We start from the raw sequence: 20,803 nt of genomic DNA, 5'->3' as shown, positions 1-20,803 counted from the left end.
TTTAGAGTCATATAGTTCAGCGTAGCCATTTTATATTTTGTTTATCTTCTCTTTCCATTTTTCCATCATTACCTTTCCTCCTTTTCCATTTCTGTTTTCTTATTTTCAACTCTTTACCAGACAACATTCCTACAACATCCAACATTTTCCTTATTCTCCTATTTCTATCTTCTTTATCCCCAATCTCCCCTTCCCCTCCTGAGTTGCCCTTTATCCCTTGTCGGACAACCACATCTCCCCTCTCCATTTGGATTTGCGAATCCACTCGCAAGCGTCAACTGATTTTGCAGTGACCGCTCTTTTCCCCCACCCAGCCCCCCCCAGAAAAGATTTCGCTTTTTATATGTCACAAAGGTCTCTCTTTTAATTCCCTCCTTATTCTCTCTATTCCATTACCTTCCCTTATTAATTCTTGTCTATACTCTCTATGTTTTCCTCTAATTACAGATACTTTCACATATGCCCATTGTCTCTATTCACTCTTATACCTCTTTACCCGCATACATATCAATCGTGGTCATTTTTACCCTCCTTACCCGTCTTCATCCCTCAGTCTATTTTTGTCTTTACCCACATACATATCAATCGTGATAATTTTTGCTCTCATTACCCGTCTTCATCCCTCAGTCTATTTTTGTAATTGTTCTGCAAATTTTCGTGCTTCTTCTGGATCCGAGAATAGTCTGTTTTGTTGTCCTGGAATAAATATTTTCAATACCGCAGGATGCTTCAGTGTAAATTTATATCCTTTCTTCCATAAAATCGCTTTTGCTGTATTGAACTCTTTTCTCTTCTTTAGGAGTTCAAAGCTTATATCTGGATAAATGAAGATTTTTTGCCCTTTATACTCCAGTGGTTTGTTGCCCTCTCTTACTTTTTCCATTGTCTTCTCCAGTACCTTTTCTCTTGTAGTATATCTTAGGAATTTTACTACAATAGATCTTGGTTTTTGTTGTGGTTGTGGTTTAGGGGCCAATGCTCTATGTGCCCTTTCTATTTCCATTTCTTGCTGTAGTTCTGGACATCCTAGGGCCTTAGGGATCCATTCTTTTATAAACTCCCTCATATTCTTGCCTTCTTCATCTTCCTTAAGGCCCACTATCTTTATGTTATTTCTTCTGTTATAATTTTCCATTATATCTATTTTTTGGGCTAGTAATTCTTGTGTCTCTTTAGTTTTTTTATTAGATTCCTCCAATTTCTTTTTTAAGTCTTCTACCTCCATTTCTGCTGCTACTGCCCGCTCTTCCATCTTGTCCATTTTTTTCCCCATTTCTGTTAAGGTCATATCCATTTTATTTATTTTCTTTTCTGTGTTGTTTATTCTTCTTCTTAAATCATTGAATTCCTGTGTTTGCCATTCTTTAAATGACTCCATGTATCCTCTAACAAGAGCAAGTATATCCTTTACCTTGCCTTTCCCTTTATCTATTTCACTGTATTCTTCCTCTTCTTCTTCCTCTAGGTTGGCCATCTGTTGTTTCTTTGCTGCCCTTTCCTCCTCTTCTTTCTTGTTTCCATTGTCTTCTGTGGTCTCTTCTTGCTGCAGGTGTTCTGCAGCTGTCGTTGCCGGCTGTGGAGATCGACTCCCCAGCTGGTCCCCCCTCCCGTCGGTGTGTTTTTTTTCCATGCGCGGTTGCGCACTTTTACTCGGCTCTGTGAGCCATTGTTGTAGTTCTTTTTCTACCGACCTGAGGTAGTGGGGTCTTCTCTCCACAGCGGGCCTCTTCGGACAGGTAAGGCCTTCACCTTTTTCCTCCGTTGTCTTCCCTTCCTCTCTTCTTTCCGTTGATTTTGATTTTTCTCCTTTTGTCTCCATCTTCTTTCCACCTTTATACTCACTTTTAGAGTGGAACTACTTATTTTAAGTATTACAGAACTTCAGTCTACCAGAAAAATATATAAATTGGATTAAAGCATTGTATAATGGTCCATTGGCAAAAGTAGCAGTAAATGGATATGTATCAAATCAGTTTAAATTAAGTAGGTCAACTAGACAGGGATGTCCACTATCCCCCTCATTTTTTGCCTTAGCAATGGAACCATTGGCAGAACTGATAAGAATAGAAAATAAAATAAAAGCGATAAAAATAAAGGAGAAGGAGTATAAAATTAGCTTATTTGCAGACAATATAGTCTACTTAACAGAACCAGAAATATCAATAAAAGAATGACATAAGAAATTGGAGTATGGAGAAATATCGGGGTACAAGATCAACGCAAATAAAAGTGAAGTGATGCAAATGAGTAACGCAGATTATACAGCATTTTTTAAAAAATCACCATTTAAATGGCAAACACAAGTAATCCGATACCTAGGGATCAGGTTAGATAATAATTTAAGCCACTTTACAAACTAAATTATCAGCCACTAATAAAGAAATTGCAGGAAGACTTAGAACATTGGAAAGAATTACTGCTAATGTTGATAGGGATGGTAAATTGCATTAAAATGAATGTCTTCCCAAGGATATAATAGTTATTTCAATTATAAAAATAGCATGCCAAAAAAAGAGCTATTTCTTTTAAATAACACAAGTAGTAAAGAATTAGGACTTAAATTGGACAAAGCACAAAAAAATTCATTATGATAGCCTTAGCAGTAGCAAAAAAAATGTATAATGTCAACTTGGGAAATGGAAGAGAGCACGAGTATACTGCAATGGTACATGGAAATGAATAAATGTATTCCATTGGAAAAAATAACAAATTTGTTCAAACATTGTGACTTTGTTTTTTAAAATTATGAGAACCATACATGGAGCATATCAGAGAAAGCATGCCTAGGACCTCCATCCCCTAAAATGAAAATGATAAGATGACAAAATGACTAGATTCAGTGTGTAATAAATAGATGACGCATTTTTCTTGTTTATTTTCCTTTGTGTGAAGATACTGTTTTATGGTTTTATTGTATTGTATATGTTGAATACTAATTAGTTTTGGGGGAGGGGAGGGAGGGAAAGGGGGAAAAAGGGAGAAAAGGTCACTGTGTAAATTCAATGAGAAAAATTTGTACATATTTTGGTTGACATGATTCACAGTGTGAAAAATTAAAAAATTATTTAAAAAAACATTAAACTGACTCTTGGTCTTCAGAAGTTGACATTCCATTGGATATGTTGAAAGAAGATCAAATTTAGTTTTAAGTTCAATTCACTTTTTATATAATGCCAGATTTCTAACTTGAGGATATTATTTATCTATTTGTTTCATTTGAATAATTAATTCTAATCTTTCTTTATTGGCCTTCCCTTTTTTATTAACAATATAAGAAATAATTTTCCTCTATGTAAGGCTTTCAAGGTATCCCATACAACCAAACTGGAAGTTTCCAAAAGTTATATGCTCTTCCATAAATTTTACAAAATAACTATCTGATTATAAAGCAGAATTGAAAAGCCAATTTTTTTTGTTTGAGGAAGATTATGAAATATCATTGATAATATAACAGGGGCATGATCGATATTGCAATACTATGGTAATCACAAGTTTGTGGGATTCATTGATTATCAATAAAAAATATAATCAATTCATGAAAAAAGTATGATGATCATGTGAGAAAACAGAATATTCTGCTAGTAGGATGAAAAAAAACACCCAACATCAAAAATATCATCATCTGATTTTTTTTAAATGAATTAATGAGGTGGATTTACTTAATATGGCAGGGTTAACATATGAATGATCTAAAACAGGATCTAACCAACAATTAAAATTCCCGCCTAGGACTGGAGAGTATAAACAAAAGTCTGGGAAAGAAGAAAAAACGTTTTTTAAAAACCCATATCATTTACATTGGAAACAAACATTAGCAAAAACCACCATTTTGTTGTACAATTTTCCTGAAACAATAAAGTATCGACCATTTGTGTCTGATGACATTGTGCTTACAAATGGAATGTTTTGATTATTAAGAATCAACCACCCCCCCAAAAAAAATAATAATGATGCCCCTCCATTGCACCATGAGGCAAGAATTATCACAACTACAAATCTTCTTTTTTCTTCTCTTTGGCTTGGCTTCGCGGACGAAGATTTATGGAGGGGGTAAAAAGTCCACGTCAGCTGCAGGCTCGTTTGTGGCTGACCAGTCCGATGCGGGACAGGCAGACACGATTGCAGCGGTTGCAAGGGAAAATTGGTTGGTTGGGGTTGGGTGTTGGGTTTTTCCTCCTTTGCCTTTTGTCAGTGAGGTAGGCTCTGCGGTCTTCTTCAAAGGAGGCTGCTGCCCGCCAAACTGTGAGGCGCCAAGATGCACGGTTTGAGGCGTTATCAGCCCACTGGCGGTGGTCAATGTGGCAGGCACCAAGAGATTTCTTTAGGCAGTCCTTGTACCTTTTCTTTGGTGCACCTCTGTCACGGTGGCCAGTGGAGAGCTCGCCATATAATACGATCTTGGGAAGGCGATGGTCCTCCATTCTGGAGACGTGACCCATCCAGCGCAGCTGGATCTTCAGCAGCGTGGACTCGATGCTGTCGACCTCTGCCATCTCGAGTACCTCGACGTTAGGGGTGTGAGCGCTCCAATGGATGTTGAGGATGGAGCGGAGACAACGCTGGTGGAAGCGTTCTAGGAGCCGTAGGTGGTGCCGGTAGAGGACCCATGATTCGGAGCCGAACAGGAGTGTGGGTATGACAACGGCTCTGTATACGCTTATCTTTGTGAGGTTTTTCAGTTGGTTGTTTTTCCAGACTCTTTTGTGTAGTCTTCCAAAGGCGCTATTTGCCTTGGCGAGTCTGTTGTCTATCTCATTGTCGATCCTTGCATCTGATGAAATGGTGCAGCCGAGATAGGTAAACTGGTTGACCGTTTTGAGTTTTGTGTGCCCGATGGAGATGTGGGGGGGCTGGTAGTCATGGTGGGGAGCTGGCTGATGGAGGACCTCAGTTTTCTTCAGGCTGACTTCCAGGCCAAACATTTTGGCAGTTTCCGCAAAGCAGGACGTCAAGCGCTGAAGAGCTGGCTCTGAATGGGCAACTAAAGCGGCATCATCTGCAAAGAGTAGTTCACGGACAAGTTTCTCTTGTGTCTTGGTGTGAGCTTGCAGGCGCCTCAGATTGAAGAGACTGCCATCCGTGCGGTACCGGATGTAAACAGCGTCTTCATTGTTGGGGTCTTTCATGGCTTGGTTCAGCATCATGCTGAAGAAGATTGAAAAGAGGGTTGGTGCGAGAACACAGCCTTGCTTCACGCCATTGTTAATGGAGAAGGGTTCAGAGAGCTCATTGCTGTATCTGACCCGACCTTGTTGGTTTTCGTGCAGTTGGATAATCATGTTGAGGAACTTTCGACACCGTGAGCAGGAAAGGGCTTTGGCAAATACTAGAGCGCATCGGACAACTACAAATATGTCTCTTGTAAAAATACAATTGTAGTTTTAAGCTGTTTTAAATGTGAAAATACTTTCCTCTGTTTCAGTAAATGGTTCAGGCTTTTCGTATTCCAGCTAAGAAAATTAATAGAATTAGCCATACCTTTCTATTAATAAAAAAGGTTGATTAGTACAAATAAAAATCAATCCAAAAGTAGGAGCTTGTGCCATCAGCACAAACAATGTTCAAACACCAGATGGCAGTCTTGAAGCAAACATCAAAAACCAAGGTTTGGAATAGATTGGCCAAGATGCATACAAATTTTAAATATATGAACAACATGAAGGAAATAAAACAATTCTTACCCCACTCCCTTCCAATCCCAAGACCTGAGGCTGTTGGATAGGACAACAGCAAGCTCAGCACAATTAATTGAGCAAACCCAAATATTACTTCTTGCTGGATAAGATGTACCAAGTCCAATATTGTTTATTAACATCTCCAATGCTTTGGAATACTTTGGACTGATAAAGAAATCTTATTTAGACACCACAGTAGAGAAAAAGGAAAATCAATTAAAACTTCTCAGAATTCTAAACAACATATACTGAAATTAACATATTAATTTTTAACCTTTTTTTAAAAAGAATGCAAGGGTCTAATTATTCTTCTCATTAAAAAATTAAGTAATACAGTAAATTAATTATGAGAAATGTTTACATAAATACAATCCAAGTGCATCAGATTCCCAATATAATGGATTATTAACTACATAAGACAAAACAGCCCTCTCCCTGCAAAATACTATAAAACAAATATTAAGACTTTCAAAGTCATAACACTAAATCATCAGTTTTAATCATCCAGTTAAAAAAAGTCACAGAAGGTGAGATGTTGAAGGGTGCCAGATAATGTATTCATGAGCCAGACTGACTAAGCCCAGTCATTTCTTTTGCCCATTAGAAAGAGTCACTCTCTCTAAAATGCTTATCTGACCAGGTTCATTACCCAGTACTCGATGCAGAATGGCCTCTCCTCCAGTTCCCTTGTCCACATACTGTGTTAGGATCATGCCTGGACACACCTGACAAATCCATCTCCATCTGAGGTACATTTAAACCTTGGAGCTTGCTTCAGCCAATCCTGTAACTTGCATCAGCCAAGTCTCTGTAATGGCCACAACATGTACTGATCCTGCTTGAAGTTATCACCCTTATTCTTAATCCTTATATTAAACTACACACATTTTAACACATCCAACCTACTGCATTTATGCTCCATCCATTGCCTGCCCTTCCTTATCATCTCACTGCACATAGCAACTAACATTTCACCAACTGCTGACATCTAACTGGTTCCCATGCCTAGCTAGTTTAAACCATCCCCAACATCTCTATCAAATCCACCCAAAAGGATATTGGTTACTCTGCACTTCAGGTGCAATCTGTCCCTATTGTACATCATACCTTCCCCAGAGGAGATCTCAATGATCCACAAACATGAACTCATGTCCCTTGCGCCAACTCCTCAGCCATAACTTCTTATTCTTGCCCTCAATGGCACATTTCCCAGGCAGCAATCCACAGATGACCACCCTTGAGGCCCAGCTCTTTAGCTTCCTTCCCAACTCCCAATATTTACCTCTTGGAGCCACAACACTTTTCCTGTCTATGTCATTGGTACCAACGTGTACCAGGCCATCTGACTGCTCACCCTCCCTCTCAGGAATTCTATGGACTCGATCAAGGGCAACTCTGACCATGGCACCTGGGAGGCAACCTATCACCCAAGACCCTTGATCCCTTCCCCATAATCTCCTGTCTACTCCCCTCACCAGTGAATCCCTATCATCTCTCCAGCCTTCCCTTCTGAGCCACAGAGACACTCTACGCCAGACACCTGGCGGCTGCAGCTTTTCCCTGGTAGGTCATTCCCCAACGGTTTTCAAAACAGTATACATTTATTGGGGGGAGAATGGCCACAGGGATACCCTGCACAGACTGCCTGTTCTCTTTCCCTCTCGTGACCATCCCTAGTTACCCGTTTCCTGGCTCTTTGATGTGACTGCCTCTCCATAACTCCTGTCACCACCACCAACCCCCACCCCCCCACCTCCCGATTGATCCGGAGTTTATCCAGCTCCAGTTCCCTAACTTGGTCTTTGCAAAGCTGCAGCGCGTGTCGTCATCAGGTATACCCGAGCTGTCCCAGAATTGCCACATCGTGCAAGAAGAGCGTATCACAGCCCTGGCTGCCATTCCTGACCTGGACTCACCTGCTCTTATCTGTGTCTTCTGACTTGAAGCTGTTTTTCTGAAGGGTTGCTCAGTGGCATTAGTGTCAACCAATGTGGTAACTCAGTGTTATCCTCCCCATGGGCCTCCTCCCGTACCTGACCATATAGAATCCTTAGTAATTTTTTTTGTACTAATTTTACTCAGAATTCGTAATTCCCGTATACATCTCTGAATGTCATGGTATTAGTAGTGAGATAAAGAACTAGCAAAATTTAAATTATCTCTTTAAATTACAATATCATATACTCAACATAAATGCATTTACATAGTTCCTTTTAATTACTACAGTTTCAAAAAAGTTATTGATCTAGGCTCATAAATACTAATGACCACAATATTGTTGCTAAAACACTAGAAAATTTGACAAAAGCAACTATAAAAACACCAGCAGCGATGAAAACAACAACGTGTGGTTGTAGCGCATGGAGATGAAACCACATGATTCAAAGCGTCATTATAATTGGGTAATGATTCCCAAAGAGGGTGCTGCTGCCCTCCTGGGGCGGTGGAAAGATCCAAGGGGGCGGTGAGGAGAAAGGGGGTGGTCGAGGGACACACCACATTAACATGTGCAAGGGCCAAGGCTCCAGGTTTATAAGAATTTCAAATTATATCTTTGGGTTGTAAGGTAAATTTAAATTGTGTATAAATACACTGACCCTCCCCCCATTTTTGGCCCCAACCAACGAGCTCCCAATGTGTCGATCGCAGATCCTTGCCCCAACCGCCCTCCCATCCAGCACATGACAGCTGATCCTCACCCCGACTGTCCATCCTTGCCCTAGCCACCTGCCCATCCAACTCCCAACGGCTGATCCTCACCCCAGTCACCTGCCCATCGAGCTCCAGATGTCCTGATCGCAGATCCTCGCTCCAGCTACCACCCATTGAGCTCCAGATGGCCCGATCACGGATCCTCGCTTCAACCGCCCACCAATACAGCACCCAATGGTTGATCTTCCCCCAGTCACCCACCCATCGAGCTCCTGACAGCCCAAAAACAAGGTAGTTACAGTTGAGATGTAAATTTGCTCTTTTATATTGCTAAATAAATTGGTTTACAAAAAGTTTTATCTGTGAAATACATACGCTTTTATATAGTGTTAGATTAGTTGTTGTTTGAAATTTGTAGTCAGCCTAATACCAAGAAAGGGGTGTGTGTTTGTTGTATGTGTGGGGAGACGGGAGGGATGTGGCCTGGGAGCCAAGGGGGCAGTAACCCAAAAAAGTTTGGGAATCACTATAATTGGGTAATAACAACAGCACATTAGAAGGTACAAAAGGTAAATTACCATCAAGTTTTATCCTTCTAGGTGTATTAATACATGTAAGCTGGGCTTACAGAAAATGTTTGTTGTTCTAACTACAGGGATATTTTTATAATAATAAATTTCTGCTGAAACACTGCACAAGAATTTTATGGACAGACATTTTGGCGTCACCCCCTCTGATGGTGTCACCTGGTGTATTCTGCACACCCGCACACCCCCCTCGTGATGCCAATAGGGTTGCTGTCATGGTCAAAAACTGCAGAATTTCCTGAGCCTCTGCTTGCAAAAATGTCTCAAGCCAAAGCCACTGAATGGACACCTCTTGGAGACAACTTTAGTACACAAATGTTCAGGAGGAACTCAGCAGGTCACACAGCATTGGTGCAAAGCTCTTGAGCAGAGCAGCCCCAACACACACACTGACCTCTCAATCCAGAGCCTCAAAGCCCCCACACACACACTGACCTCTCAAGCCAAAGCCATGAACACCCACAAACTGACCTCTCATGGCAGAGCCTCAAAGCCCCCCCCCCCCCCCACCCCTTGTCCATTTGCTGGAGCAAGTCCTGCAGCATCCATAAATGGCAAAGAAAACAGTATATAAATAGCGTTTCGGGCATAGTTTAACAGGCTTACTAAAGCTATAATGGTTTGGGCAATCTAACCAAAACTGTCAAAACAGCAATTCCATTCATAAATAGTTTCCCCGGCAAAAACAGCTGTCTGAGCTTTACAACCGCCAGCCGCATAATGGCTTGTCAAAAATCATAAGGGTTCACACGTCAACATTAAGGTACCAAGAGTATTTCTGTTTTAACCTCAAACTAAAACTTATTTCCCTTTGTGAATGTTAAGATTTTAATTGAATTACTAGTCTGATAAATTTGCATGTGATAATTAAAGCTTTAACCTCATGTAGATAGGACACAGATGTCAAAGTATATTGGAGACAATCCCTTCTTGACATCGCCTCATTAGTTTGCAAGGTATGAAATTTTACCTGTATCACTTGTACATGTGAATAGCTGAATCACGTCAATCATTTACATTTCTTCAGAAAGGGCACAATGATTGATGTTAGCAAGGAACTTTAACAATATACTTCAAATGAATTCAAAGAGATACGCTTATCAACTTGCAAGAGATACGATGCCAGAAATGGTAATGAACACTGTACCATTTCACTGTGATCTTTGAGTGAGGGTCAATATTGACTCAGGTGACATTGTCTACCTGTTAATAGTCCTCACTCCCACCAGTGTTATTTAATTGCATGCTTTATGGTTCTGGTGCATGTTTTTCTGCCGTGACAGCGTGGACTGACTATCCCATTACACTAATCAGGGGCTGCTTCAACACCACAAAAGGACTGTTGTATTGAAAATACAACCTTTTATTGCACTATGGCCCCTGCGAATATTTGATATGTACAGTATTTTCTTTTGAATTTACCATCAATTTTTAAATTTTAAAATGTATAATTGTTGTAGTTTTTGTAAAGTACCTGCTCTGCTACAGCAAGTTGTGAGTAATTGGGTGGCTCGGGTTTAACTGGCCAGAATCAGCTTCTACCGTGTTGTAAATAAAATTTTACATTTTAAAATTTAACGACAGCATGTACACACAAGTAAAACAATAAACCCTTGAGCCTAGTTTTGTTGTATAAAGTACATGTCAATCCCAACACATTTATTAGAATTCTCCAAAGATGGATGAGAGTTCTTGAAGTAACGTGATAGAATAGATTTGATGTGCGCTGTCTTTGGGAAGTCATGTGAGAGGCTAGTCATCAAAAGTAAAATGTTGCAACAAGTTATAAAATTAATTAATGTGAGATATAATATGGTTAATTATAACTTTTTGCATCAATTATATTTAACTCATGAGAAATTAAAAAGATATGGATTTAGTATAACAGATTCATGTTTTAGATGTAGAGAACAGATAGGTACTTATGTACATTCAGTTTGGTCATGTAAGAAAATTAAATATTTTTGGGGTGAAATTATAAAATTTGAGAGATTTGTTTAAAATGGATATTCAATTGAATCCAAGGTCATGTTTATTGGGTTATGATAAGGCCCCACTTGTCGATTTAAGAATGCCTAAACCATATTTAGCTTTCTTAAAGTTAGCTTTAGCAGTAGCAAGAAAATGTATAGCTGTTACATGGAAGAATGATGTACAATTAAATTTACAAAGATGGCATAATGAATTACAATCTTGTTTGTATTTAGAAAAATTAACATACAATGTGAAAAACAATTATTCTTTCTTTATTGATATGTGGGGATTATATTTGAAATGTATGGCTATAGAAATTAATTAATTGTGGCAGTGTGAGCAGTGAGAGAGACACAGCCACCATGTTGAGAGTCATTAACGACTGTTTTTATTCAAATTCAGCACGTCCCTATAAGGGCAGCAGGAGCTCAGTCACCTGGTGCATTGTGACATCATAATCGCTGCCCAGGGTGTGCGCTGGAAGGGATGGTGGAGTCGGAGAGAAACCTCTGATGACGCCATTTCCCCATGGCTGCCCCACCACGTGGCGATACAAACGGGGCCGGTTCGCCATGGCTCATTTTGTCAAGGCCTGCAATCTGCCCTACTCCATGGAAGACATCAAGGAAATGACCAGGTCCTGGCAGGTCTGCGCAGAGTACAAGCCGCACTTCTAATGCCCCGCAAAGGTGCACCTGATAAAGTCATCCTGGCCCTTCAAATGGCTCAGAGTCAATTTTAAGGGACCTCTCTCCTCCATGAACAGGAACACATTCTTTCTCTCCATCATTGATGAGTACTCCCACTACCCGTTCACTACCCCATGTCCAGACACCTCCACCTCATCAGTAATCAAGGCCCTAAATTCTATTTTCATCCTGTTTGAGTATTCCAGCTATATCCATAGTGACTGGGGCTCATCATTTATGAGCAAGTATCTACATCAGTACCTGCAGGTGAGGGGCATCGCATCCAGCAGGACTACTAGCTACAATCCTCGGGAGAACGGGAAGGTTGAAAAAGAAAACACCACAATCTGGAAAGCTGTTAAATTGGCCCTCAAGTGCAGAGGCCTTCCAGACTCACGTTGGCAGGATGTCCTACCCATGGTGCTCCACTCCATTTGGTCGCTACTCTGTACAGTGACCAATCTGACTCCTCACAAGCTTTTCCTAAATTTTGAGCAGAGATCGTCATCGGGAACGACGCTCCCAACCTGGCTCACACCAGGTCCGGTCCTTTTAAGAAAGTGGAGAAGCAAGACCGACACTCTGGTGGAGAGGGTGAGACTGCTCCATGCCAATCCCACGTACGCCTACATGGAGTACCTGGATGACAGAGAAGTCACCATCTTTATCAGGGACCTGGCACCTACCCGAGTCCATTGTCTCAGGTGACCACAAACCTTTTCTCACCACCTCCAATCAGGGTCTCAGGAGATTCAGTTCAGGAGGAAGAGTCATCCCCCTCTGTCATAGAACTGGAGACCCTACCACCCACCGTGCCTCCCCTACGAGGGGACCAGGAAACCCAAGGAGCCCAAGGCCCACCTGTGCTGAGGCGTTCCTCCAGGATTTCCAGACACCCGGATCATTTAAGTCTGTAAATAATTTTATATATTCTGATATTTTTTTTTGCTGAGTGTGTTCTCTGTCTTCATCCACAGGCCCTAATTCTCCAGGAAGGGGTGAATGCAGTGAACTGAGATCCGGTGATAGGTTGTGCTGATGGCTGGCCCCTCCCCCAGTCTCTGCCCCCATCTACCCATATATAACCCAGGTTTCCCACCTAAACCCAGAACCCTACTGAAGACCCTACCCTTTGTTAAAAGCGTGTGATCTCCCTCCAGTCATGAGAGCTTTTATTCGCGCTGCACATTCCAACTAACAAAATTTTTTAAATTATCCAGTGACGATGGTTAGAGAAAAGAGTTGAAAAAACATGTCAACTAAACTCCAGATGTTGGCCTTGAAGCAAGAACAGAGCATTCAATAAATGTTAAGATAAAAATAACGCACAAGGACAAAGCTGATGTATGTAGTCCCCTAACACAATAACAACCTTGAAAAGACCCCCTCCCACCCAAAAACCAGACAGCTGCCAAAGACCCTCAGCAGCAAGCTCATCTAATTAAACATTTCTCAGCCAAAAACAACCTTCCTGTTCTATGTAATAACATCCTGGCTCCAATATCATTATTAAAACAAAACTCTGCACTCTGAAAACCGCATTCAACTTGGATAGGAATACAACCATTATATGAAAAAGAAACAACTAATTTTTCGAATTTCTTATTCAATTCTAAAAAAGTATATTACGAAGTAGAAACATAAACTGCTACTTAAAAAAAAGTCTACACATTCCCCCATGTTTTTCTCACAAAGACTGAATAAATCCCAGAATTTAAAGCACACAAATACTCACAAAACAGCCCAAATTAGTGTTACCCGAACAGATGGTCCTCGCCATTAAATACTGTATGACAGAAGTTCAAAAGGTTCAGAATAGTCAAGTAGCCTCAGTCATCGAGCAGATATTTACGATGGGCGCAATATGGGAGATCATTTATATAATTCCAGGTCTCAATGACTGAACACCACCACTTGTTTCCGCTGGAGAGTGTGATATGGAGTCTTGCAGTATACAGCAGGGAGGGCTTAAAACTTCGGTTGTTTCATTCCAACATGACTTCATTGTACATCAGCTCACTGATTCATAATCTTCACCACTCGAATCTGTTGGCCACGATATTCCAGTTTCCTTCTCCACTGGGCCCCTCAGATCAGAGTGTCCTTTATTTGATAGCGATGTAAATGAATGATGGTCCCGGAGCCAGTTTAGGTACTAAAGAGCTCTATCGATATCCGGTGGGGCTGGGAGCGTCTCCTTCCCAAAAACCTCATATCAAATCAGAGGAGAATTTTATAAGTTGCCCTTCTTCAGTAGATTCTGGCAAGCCCAAGATACGCAGATTCCATCGTCTGCTCCAGCTCTCCAGATCAACAACTTTAGTCGTTAACTTAGAGGGACTTTCACACAAGCTGGAGCAGACATCTTCTAATTCAGTAACACGTTGGCTTAGGAAGGTATTCAGAAGCATGTTCCAGAGATAACAAACACTGGTCATGCTCCTCCACTTAAGATCGGATTTGATTTGGACTTCTAACAGGCAAAAAGAAGCTTTGAGGCCAGCAGTCTGTCAATCCAGTAGGGTAGAAATAGCATCTATTCTTAGCAGTCATTTTTTTCTTTTTTTTTCCTACATTTCCCATTTCTTGTAGTCATTTTGAGACAAACAAGCATTTAAAAAAAGTAAGCTACAAAATATATAACACGTTGATTGGAAAAGAAAGGCAAAAAGTGAAAAGACAGAGGGTACACAGAAGTGCCTGATGGTTGCGTCTACACCATTTGGCAGCTGGTTGGAAGTCAGAGTCTGGATATTTTGAACACGGAACTGTCGAAGTAGGAGGAGGGAAAGATTCAGACAGCAGTGAATGCAGCTGAGGTGAGTGAGCTTTAAAAGAAGCACAGAGGGCAACTGAAGGGTTTAACAAAGTGTTGATTTGTAGAAGTGAGCAATTGAGATAATTGGCAGGGACGAATAAAAGGAGGGGTAGCTAAAGAGGAGTGTGAGATGAGTGAGCTTTAAAAAAAGCACAGAGGGCAATTGAAGGGTTGAACAGAGTGTTGATTTGTGGGAGTAATTGAGATAATTGGCAGGGACAAATAAAAGGAGGGGTAGCTAAAGAGGAGTGGCCAGTGTGTGAATGGGCCAGTGTAGGAGTGGAGCTTTGAGGCTTTGGCGAGCAGAGTCTGAGGAAGAGCTTGCTCCTAGTGAGGCAACACCAGCAAGTTTCTTTAATTACTTTAATTAACTTAGGAGCAGGTAATGGAGGCAGTAATTAGGGCAGTCCAGTGCTCTGGTTGTAGGATGTGGGAAGTCAGGGACAGTGCATTTGTTCCTGATGACTACACCTGCAAAAGGTGCATCCAGCTGCAGCTCCTGACGAACTGAATGAGGAAACTGGAACTGAATGAACTTCAGATCTTAAGGGAGGCATGGGTAGTGACAGACAGGAGTTTCAGGGAGGCAGTCATCCCTAAAAGTTAGGAGACATGTTGTCAGTGAGAAAACAGGTTTGGTAGATCTCAAAGGCAAGGACTCTAAACAAAGTTTTGGTAGGGAAGGATTTTATTTACAGAAGTCAAGTGTGGGAAATGGAAACAGATATAGCATGTACACACACACACAGCAAGGTGTGCACTGATGGGTGGGGCAGAACCAAACCTTTATTGGCAATTGATGTGTCCTCCAACTAGGTAGAGAGCAGTGCTGTCACATGACAGCCACAACCCTTCCGAATACAATAGGTGATGGTCAGGAGAGGGAAGAAGAGGAGGCAGACAGTGCAGAGAATCCCTGTGACTGTTCCCCTCAACAAGTATATTATTTTAGATACTGTTGGGGGGGGCAGAAATCTATCAGGGGCAAGTTGAGGTAGTTATGCCTCTGGCACAGAATGGGGGAGAAAAGGAGAGCTATGGTAATTGTGGGCTCATTGCTTTAGGAGAGCAGATAGGAGGTTCTGTAAACAAGATAGAGGCTGCAGGATGATATGTTGCCTCCCAGGTGCTAGGGTCAGGAATGTCTCTGATCGAATTCATAGCATTCTAGAGAGGGCAAAGCAGTCAGATGCCATGGGGACCAATGACATAGATAGAAGTAGGGATCAGGTCCTGAGGAGAGAATATAGGGAGTCAGGAAAGAGATTAAAAAGCAGGACCTCAAGGGTGGATATCTCAGGATTGCTGCCTGTGCCACGCAGCAGAGAGGGTAGGAAGAGGAAGTTGTGGCAGATAAATGTGTGGCTGAAGAGTTGATGGTGGAGCAGGGGTTCAGATTTGTGGATCATTGGAAGATTTGTGGATCTTCTGGGGAAGGTCTAACCTGCACGAAAAAGATGGGCTGCACCTGCCAATATCAGGCAGGTTTGTTAGAGCTGTTAGGAAGGGTTTAAATTAGTATGGCAAGGAGGTGGGAATCAGAATGTGACGGCAGAGATTAGGGTAGAAGGACAAGAGCATGATCCTATGTGCTCTAAGTTGGTGAGATAGGACCGGCAGTGAACAAAATATAAAAGTAGTCAGTAGAGGGGTTGAAGTGTGTCTATTTCAACCCGAGGAGTGTTAGGAATAAAGGGGGAACTTAGAGCACGATCAATAAGTGGAACTGCAATGTTGTGGTCGTTACTGAAATTTGGCTGGAGGAAGCCAGGATTGGATCCAGGTACTTGGGTTTAGACGTTTTAAAAAGAATAAGATGGGAGATAGAAAAGAGGGGAGTAGCATTACTGCTCAGGAATAGTATTCACAAGAGTAAAGGATCTTAATCAGGGTGAGATTGGAATAGAACAGGCCTGTGTGCTGGACAATGTGGAGATTAAGGCAGTAGAAGTGTTAGATCTTCTTAAAAACATCAAGAAAGCAAGTGCCTGGGGCTGGACGTGATGTACCCCAGGCTGCTGTGGGAAGTGATCACTCTTTCCAAGAGGATATTTACAATGAGATTGTTAATGTAATGTGGGTCATTGCACAAGACCAGTTCTAAGATAACATGCGAAGATAGGTTCAGTGGCATGCTGTTCAAGAAAGCGATCGTGGCCAAATTGATTCTACCAATCAAACTCCTCCCTGAACTCAGGGCTGACGTCTCAGCACTCCACTCTGCAGCTGGACCCTTGCCTCTCTGGCCTACAGACTGCAATTCATAAGGTGGTGGTTAAGGCAGGTACCATTGCAAAGTTGAAGTAAAATTGGATGGAAACATGGATTGGACATGACTCTCTTGTGCACTCAACCCTCCCATTCAATTGCTCTCCCGACACCTTTCCGTGCCCACATCTCCTCCGTTACCTCGGTCCTGGGTCCCAAACAAGCCTTTCAAGTGAAGCAACACTGCACTTGTGTACCCACAGGACTGATTTACTGCAACCAGTGCTCCCTTTGTGGCCTTCTCCATGTCGGAGAGACTGGATGTAGACTGGGAGATTGCTTTGTTAAGCACCTTCACTCCCTCCACAACAACAACCTCCCAGCAGCAACCATTTCAATTCTGAGTCACCCTCCACACTCATGTCTGGCCATAGCCTTATGTACTGTCCCACCAAGACCATCCACAAATAAGGAACAACACCTTATTTTCTGTCTGGGCCCTCTCCAGCCAGAGGGCATCAACTTTGACTTTTTTGGTTTCTGCTAACCTGCTCCCCTCATCCACCTCCCCTTTTCAGTTCTCCTCCTTCCCACACCTTCTTCCATCTAGCCATCCCTCCTCCTCTTGATCTCTGCTGCCCCGTCCCTCCCTTCTCCACCCATCTCCTCCTGCCTTGCAACCACTCCTTTCCCTCCCCCACTTTTGTTCGGATGCCTGCCGATATTTTCCTATACCTTGATGAAGGGCTCAAGCTCGAAACGTTGGTTCTGTATTTTTACCTTTGCTATAGAACAGAAACTGCTTGACCTGCTGAGTTTCTCCAGCTTTTATGTTTTACTTCAACCATGGTGTCTGCAGATTTTCAAGTTTTACTTGGGTGAGTAGGATATTTAGTCGGCATAGGCAGTTTGGGTGTTTTCACACTGTACATCTATGTCTCTGTACTCATCCACTACCTGCAACTCCCTGTACATCCGTGACTGTGACCAAGCACTGGCCCAGTTCCAGAAACACCATTAGATGACGGATTTCAAACAACAATGAGACGGAGGACAACCTCTCCCACTCTGTTTCCTCAGAAGCTTGAGGAAATTCCCCACACCCCAGTGTTTCTGACCACCCTTTGCAGGGGCACTGCAGAAAGTGTCTCTCCTCTCTGCCCCCACCCACCCCCCCCCCCCCCGATCCATCACAGCTCAGGATGGGACTGCTCCGTCCGTGACCATAGAGAGTTGTGAAAGCAGCTCAGACCATCATAAAACTCCCCCCACCACCCCCAACTCTTCCATCGATGACACCTCCTGCCATTTTGGGAAAGCTGCCAACATATTAAAGAATCCGACTCACTAGGGTCACGCTCTCTTCTCTCCACTTCCTTCAGACAGAAAGGCTCAAAATGCAAGCCCCAGATTCAAGCACTGCTCTTCTGCTGTTATCACTCTCTTGAACAAACCTCTTATTTGAAAAGATGACACCCCTCCACTGTTCTAACTGTACCTTTCACTATGCCCTTCACTGGTCTTTATAAATCTATACCCTCTACTCTTTGAATTACTGCACCCTGCATTTTATTTTATTTTTCTACTACCTACTCTACTTAAGTGTGGACTGACTTGCCTGGAGAGCACACTAAACAAAGCTTTTTACTGCCTGTCAGTCCACGTAACATTTCAATGCAACTTAAAGCTTCTGGTTATCTCTTGAAAAATAACTTAGTCAAATCCAATGGACACGATTTCCTGTCCATGAAGCAATGCTGACTGTTTCTAATCATTCCTTGGTTTTCAAAAGGTAATTTAAATCCTGTCGCTCAGAATCCTCTCTAACAATTCACCCACCACTCTGTGCTTGCCTGTATGCACCACACTTTAGTCACCACACTTCCTTGTATGGTGAAATTATTCAGTGATATTTTCAGGGAATCGTGGAAGCTTTACTGCTCTAAACTAAGTGTCTTGCCTCTGCATTAAGATGCATTGATGGTCATTTATTGATCTATTGATTGTCATTCCAAATGACCACTTAAGTGGTGATGAGTCTCCAAAAGCATCGGAGTGACTTGAACAAAGGACATGTGGTTTTATTTCCCAAGGGATGACATAATAGATAATGTGGGATTTAGAGATAACACCCTTTTACCTGGGGAGACAATAGCAAAGATCAGAGGACATCTGTTTAAGTTGAATAGAGGAAAGTTCAGGGGAGATGTCAGAGGCAGGTACTTTTAAAATTTTTTTTTTCTTTACAGAGTGGTGGGGCACGAGAATGCATTGTTGGAGGTGGTGGTGGAGGCTGGTACACTGAAATAATCACAAGGATGTAAGAAAAATAGAGGGTTATGAGTGTGATGTTGGGAAGGGTCAGCCAGTCGTGCAGTAGGTTTACATAGGTCGGCACAACATTATGAACCAAAGAGCCTGTACTGTGCTGTTATACTCAGTGTTCTATGTGTAGTATTTACTTGATGAATGGTAGAGCAGAATAAATTTCAGCCCGTCATGAGAAAGACAGTAGCAAGACTGAACTGCTGAGAGCAGAGAAATACTGGAGAGCTTTGACCTTTTCTATATAAATGCCAACCCTGAGCCAGATACTGGTTGGACCTTGCATCAGTCACATCTCGCCACATTTGGAGCATAAAGGAAACCATAGCTTTGGCTTGAGCAGTAACAAGAGGAACCTTTCCAGTGAATTATCCTCCATTGACTGACACCAAAAGGGATGCTAAAATTTGCTTGTGAGGCCTGTAATTATGGTGCTGGAGCTGTCAACACCCATGGCATGGAGGATGGTCACAAGCAACCAATTATTGATGCTTCCTGCTTACAAACAAAGAGCGAGATGAATTCTGCACAGAGTGAATTCAACACTGGCAATTATCTTGGCATTTCTCTGTTCCATTATGTTTTATTTTCTCCCCGTGACTATCCTTGAACTGTTGTATTCCTGATTACCTGGCTCTGCCCCATCCTGTGACTGTACCTGTAGCCCTTTCCTCTTGACCTTCTACAAAGCCTCCAGTGTCCTGACCCTTCCCCAGAGATCCCAGGTCATGGCACAGGACGAGGTCCCTGTCCATTGTAGATCAGCGACTCGGTGTCAGCCTCTTGAGTTATTTATTGCGCATCAATTTATTCACCATGGACAGACATGTCAGCAAGTGGATAGAGAATTGAAATGGGTGACCACTGGGAGATCAACAAAGCGATATCCCAGTCTGTTCTATGTTTATTATACATAAAATAATGCAATATGTTCTGGGATCCATGTACACACAAACTTTATATGCAAATACTTCACATGGCATACAAAAAGAAAATAGGCTTCATTACAAAATCCAATCTCTAACTCCTTGTTTAAAAATTTTTAACTTCAGACAAACTTGCATTTGCTTGCTGGAGTAGTCAAGATCTTCAAACAAAGTCATCCTATACCTTTGTACATATTTTTCTCTCTGTCAATCAGATCACTTCACCCTGTGGTCAGAGTAACTGTCTGAAACACCCCAGTCACCCATTTCCCCTCCACCCATGCCACCACCATCCTCCACACTTGTGCTCTGCATAAAAGTGATTTTTCACTCAGCTACTCCGACGAGACCTCAGGAAAAAGCTCATTTCAAGCAATGCCACTTTTAATACATGGTCAAATAAAATTGGCTCACCACACCGCTAAACTCTCTGACGTCACTGAATATCTCCTCACAATTACTAGTCTCTTCAAGGCACCCGCTCTTTCATTGTTCCTCCAAACTGAGATTTTGAAGGCAGTCCAGAGATGACAGAATATCAAACGAAGCGCAGTCTGCTGGAGGAACTCATCAGCTCGAGTGGCTTCAGTGGGAGAAAAAAAAAGTAGTCGATGTTTCTGGCCAGAACTCTTTTCTCAATGCATGATGAAAAGGTTCGGCTCAAAATAACAGGCATTCTTTATTCTTACACAGATGTTGCTCAATCTGCTGAGTTCCTCGACCTGACTGTTTTTACAGACATTTAGGACGCTGTCTTAAGCTTAATTTTTTTTTTTTTTTTTTTTTTTTAAATTCACTGATACAGCCCTAAACCATTCAAATCTCTGTGAAACTCACACGTGCAAAAGGCAACACAGCAAAACCCCTGCTATCCAAAATGCAAGCAACCGACAACCTTAAGCGACTGGCAAAATAATAGCAGAAAATAAACATGTAAATATAGGGAAAT

General features: G+C 42.0%; 2 protein-coding genes across 19 annotated transcripts in view; one reads left to right on the top strand and one right to left on the bottom strand.

Moving 5' to 3' along the window:
- The window catches only part of dlgap2a (discs, large (Drosophila) homolog-associated protein 2a), a 625,248-nt gene that overhangs the window by 537,044 nt on the left and 67,401 nt on the right, over positions 1–20,803 (bottom strand). The window lies entirely within an intron of this gene.
- Positions 11,382–20,803, top strand: part of LOC138737519 (uncharacterized) — a 28,378-nt gene continuing 18,956 nt past the window's right edge. Inside the window, exon 1 of the mRNA XM_069888203.1 lies at positions 11,382–12,490. Coding sequence (XP_069744304.1) covers positions 11,647–12,285 — 639 coding nt within the window. The 5' untranslated portion in view covers positions 11,382–11,646 and the 3' untranslated portion in view covers positions 12,286–12,490. The remainder of the gene's footprint in view (positions 12,491–20,803) is intronic.

This window comes from Narcine bancroftii, chromosome 6 (genome assembly GCF_036971445.1).
Source record: "Narcine bancroftii isolate sNarBan1 chromosome 6, sNarBan1.hap1, whole genome shotgun sequence".
Taxonomy (NCBI): Eukaryota; Metazoa; Chordata; class Chondrichthyes; order Torpediniformes; family Narcinidae; genus Narcine; species Narcine bancroftii.
This window is presented reverse-complemented; position numbering and strand designations above follow the sequence as displayed.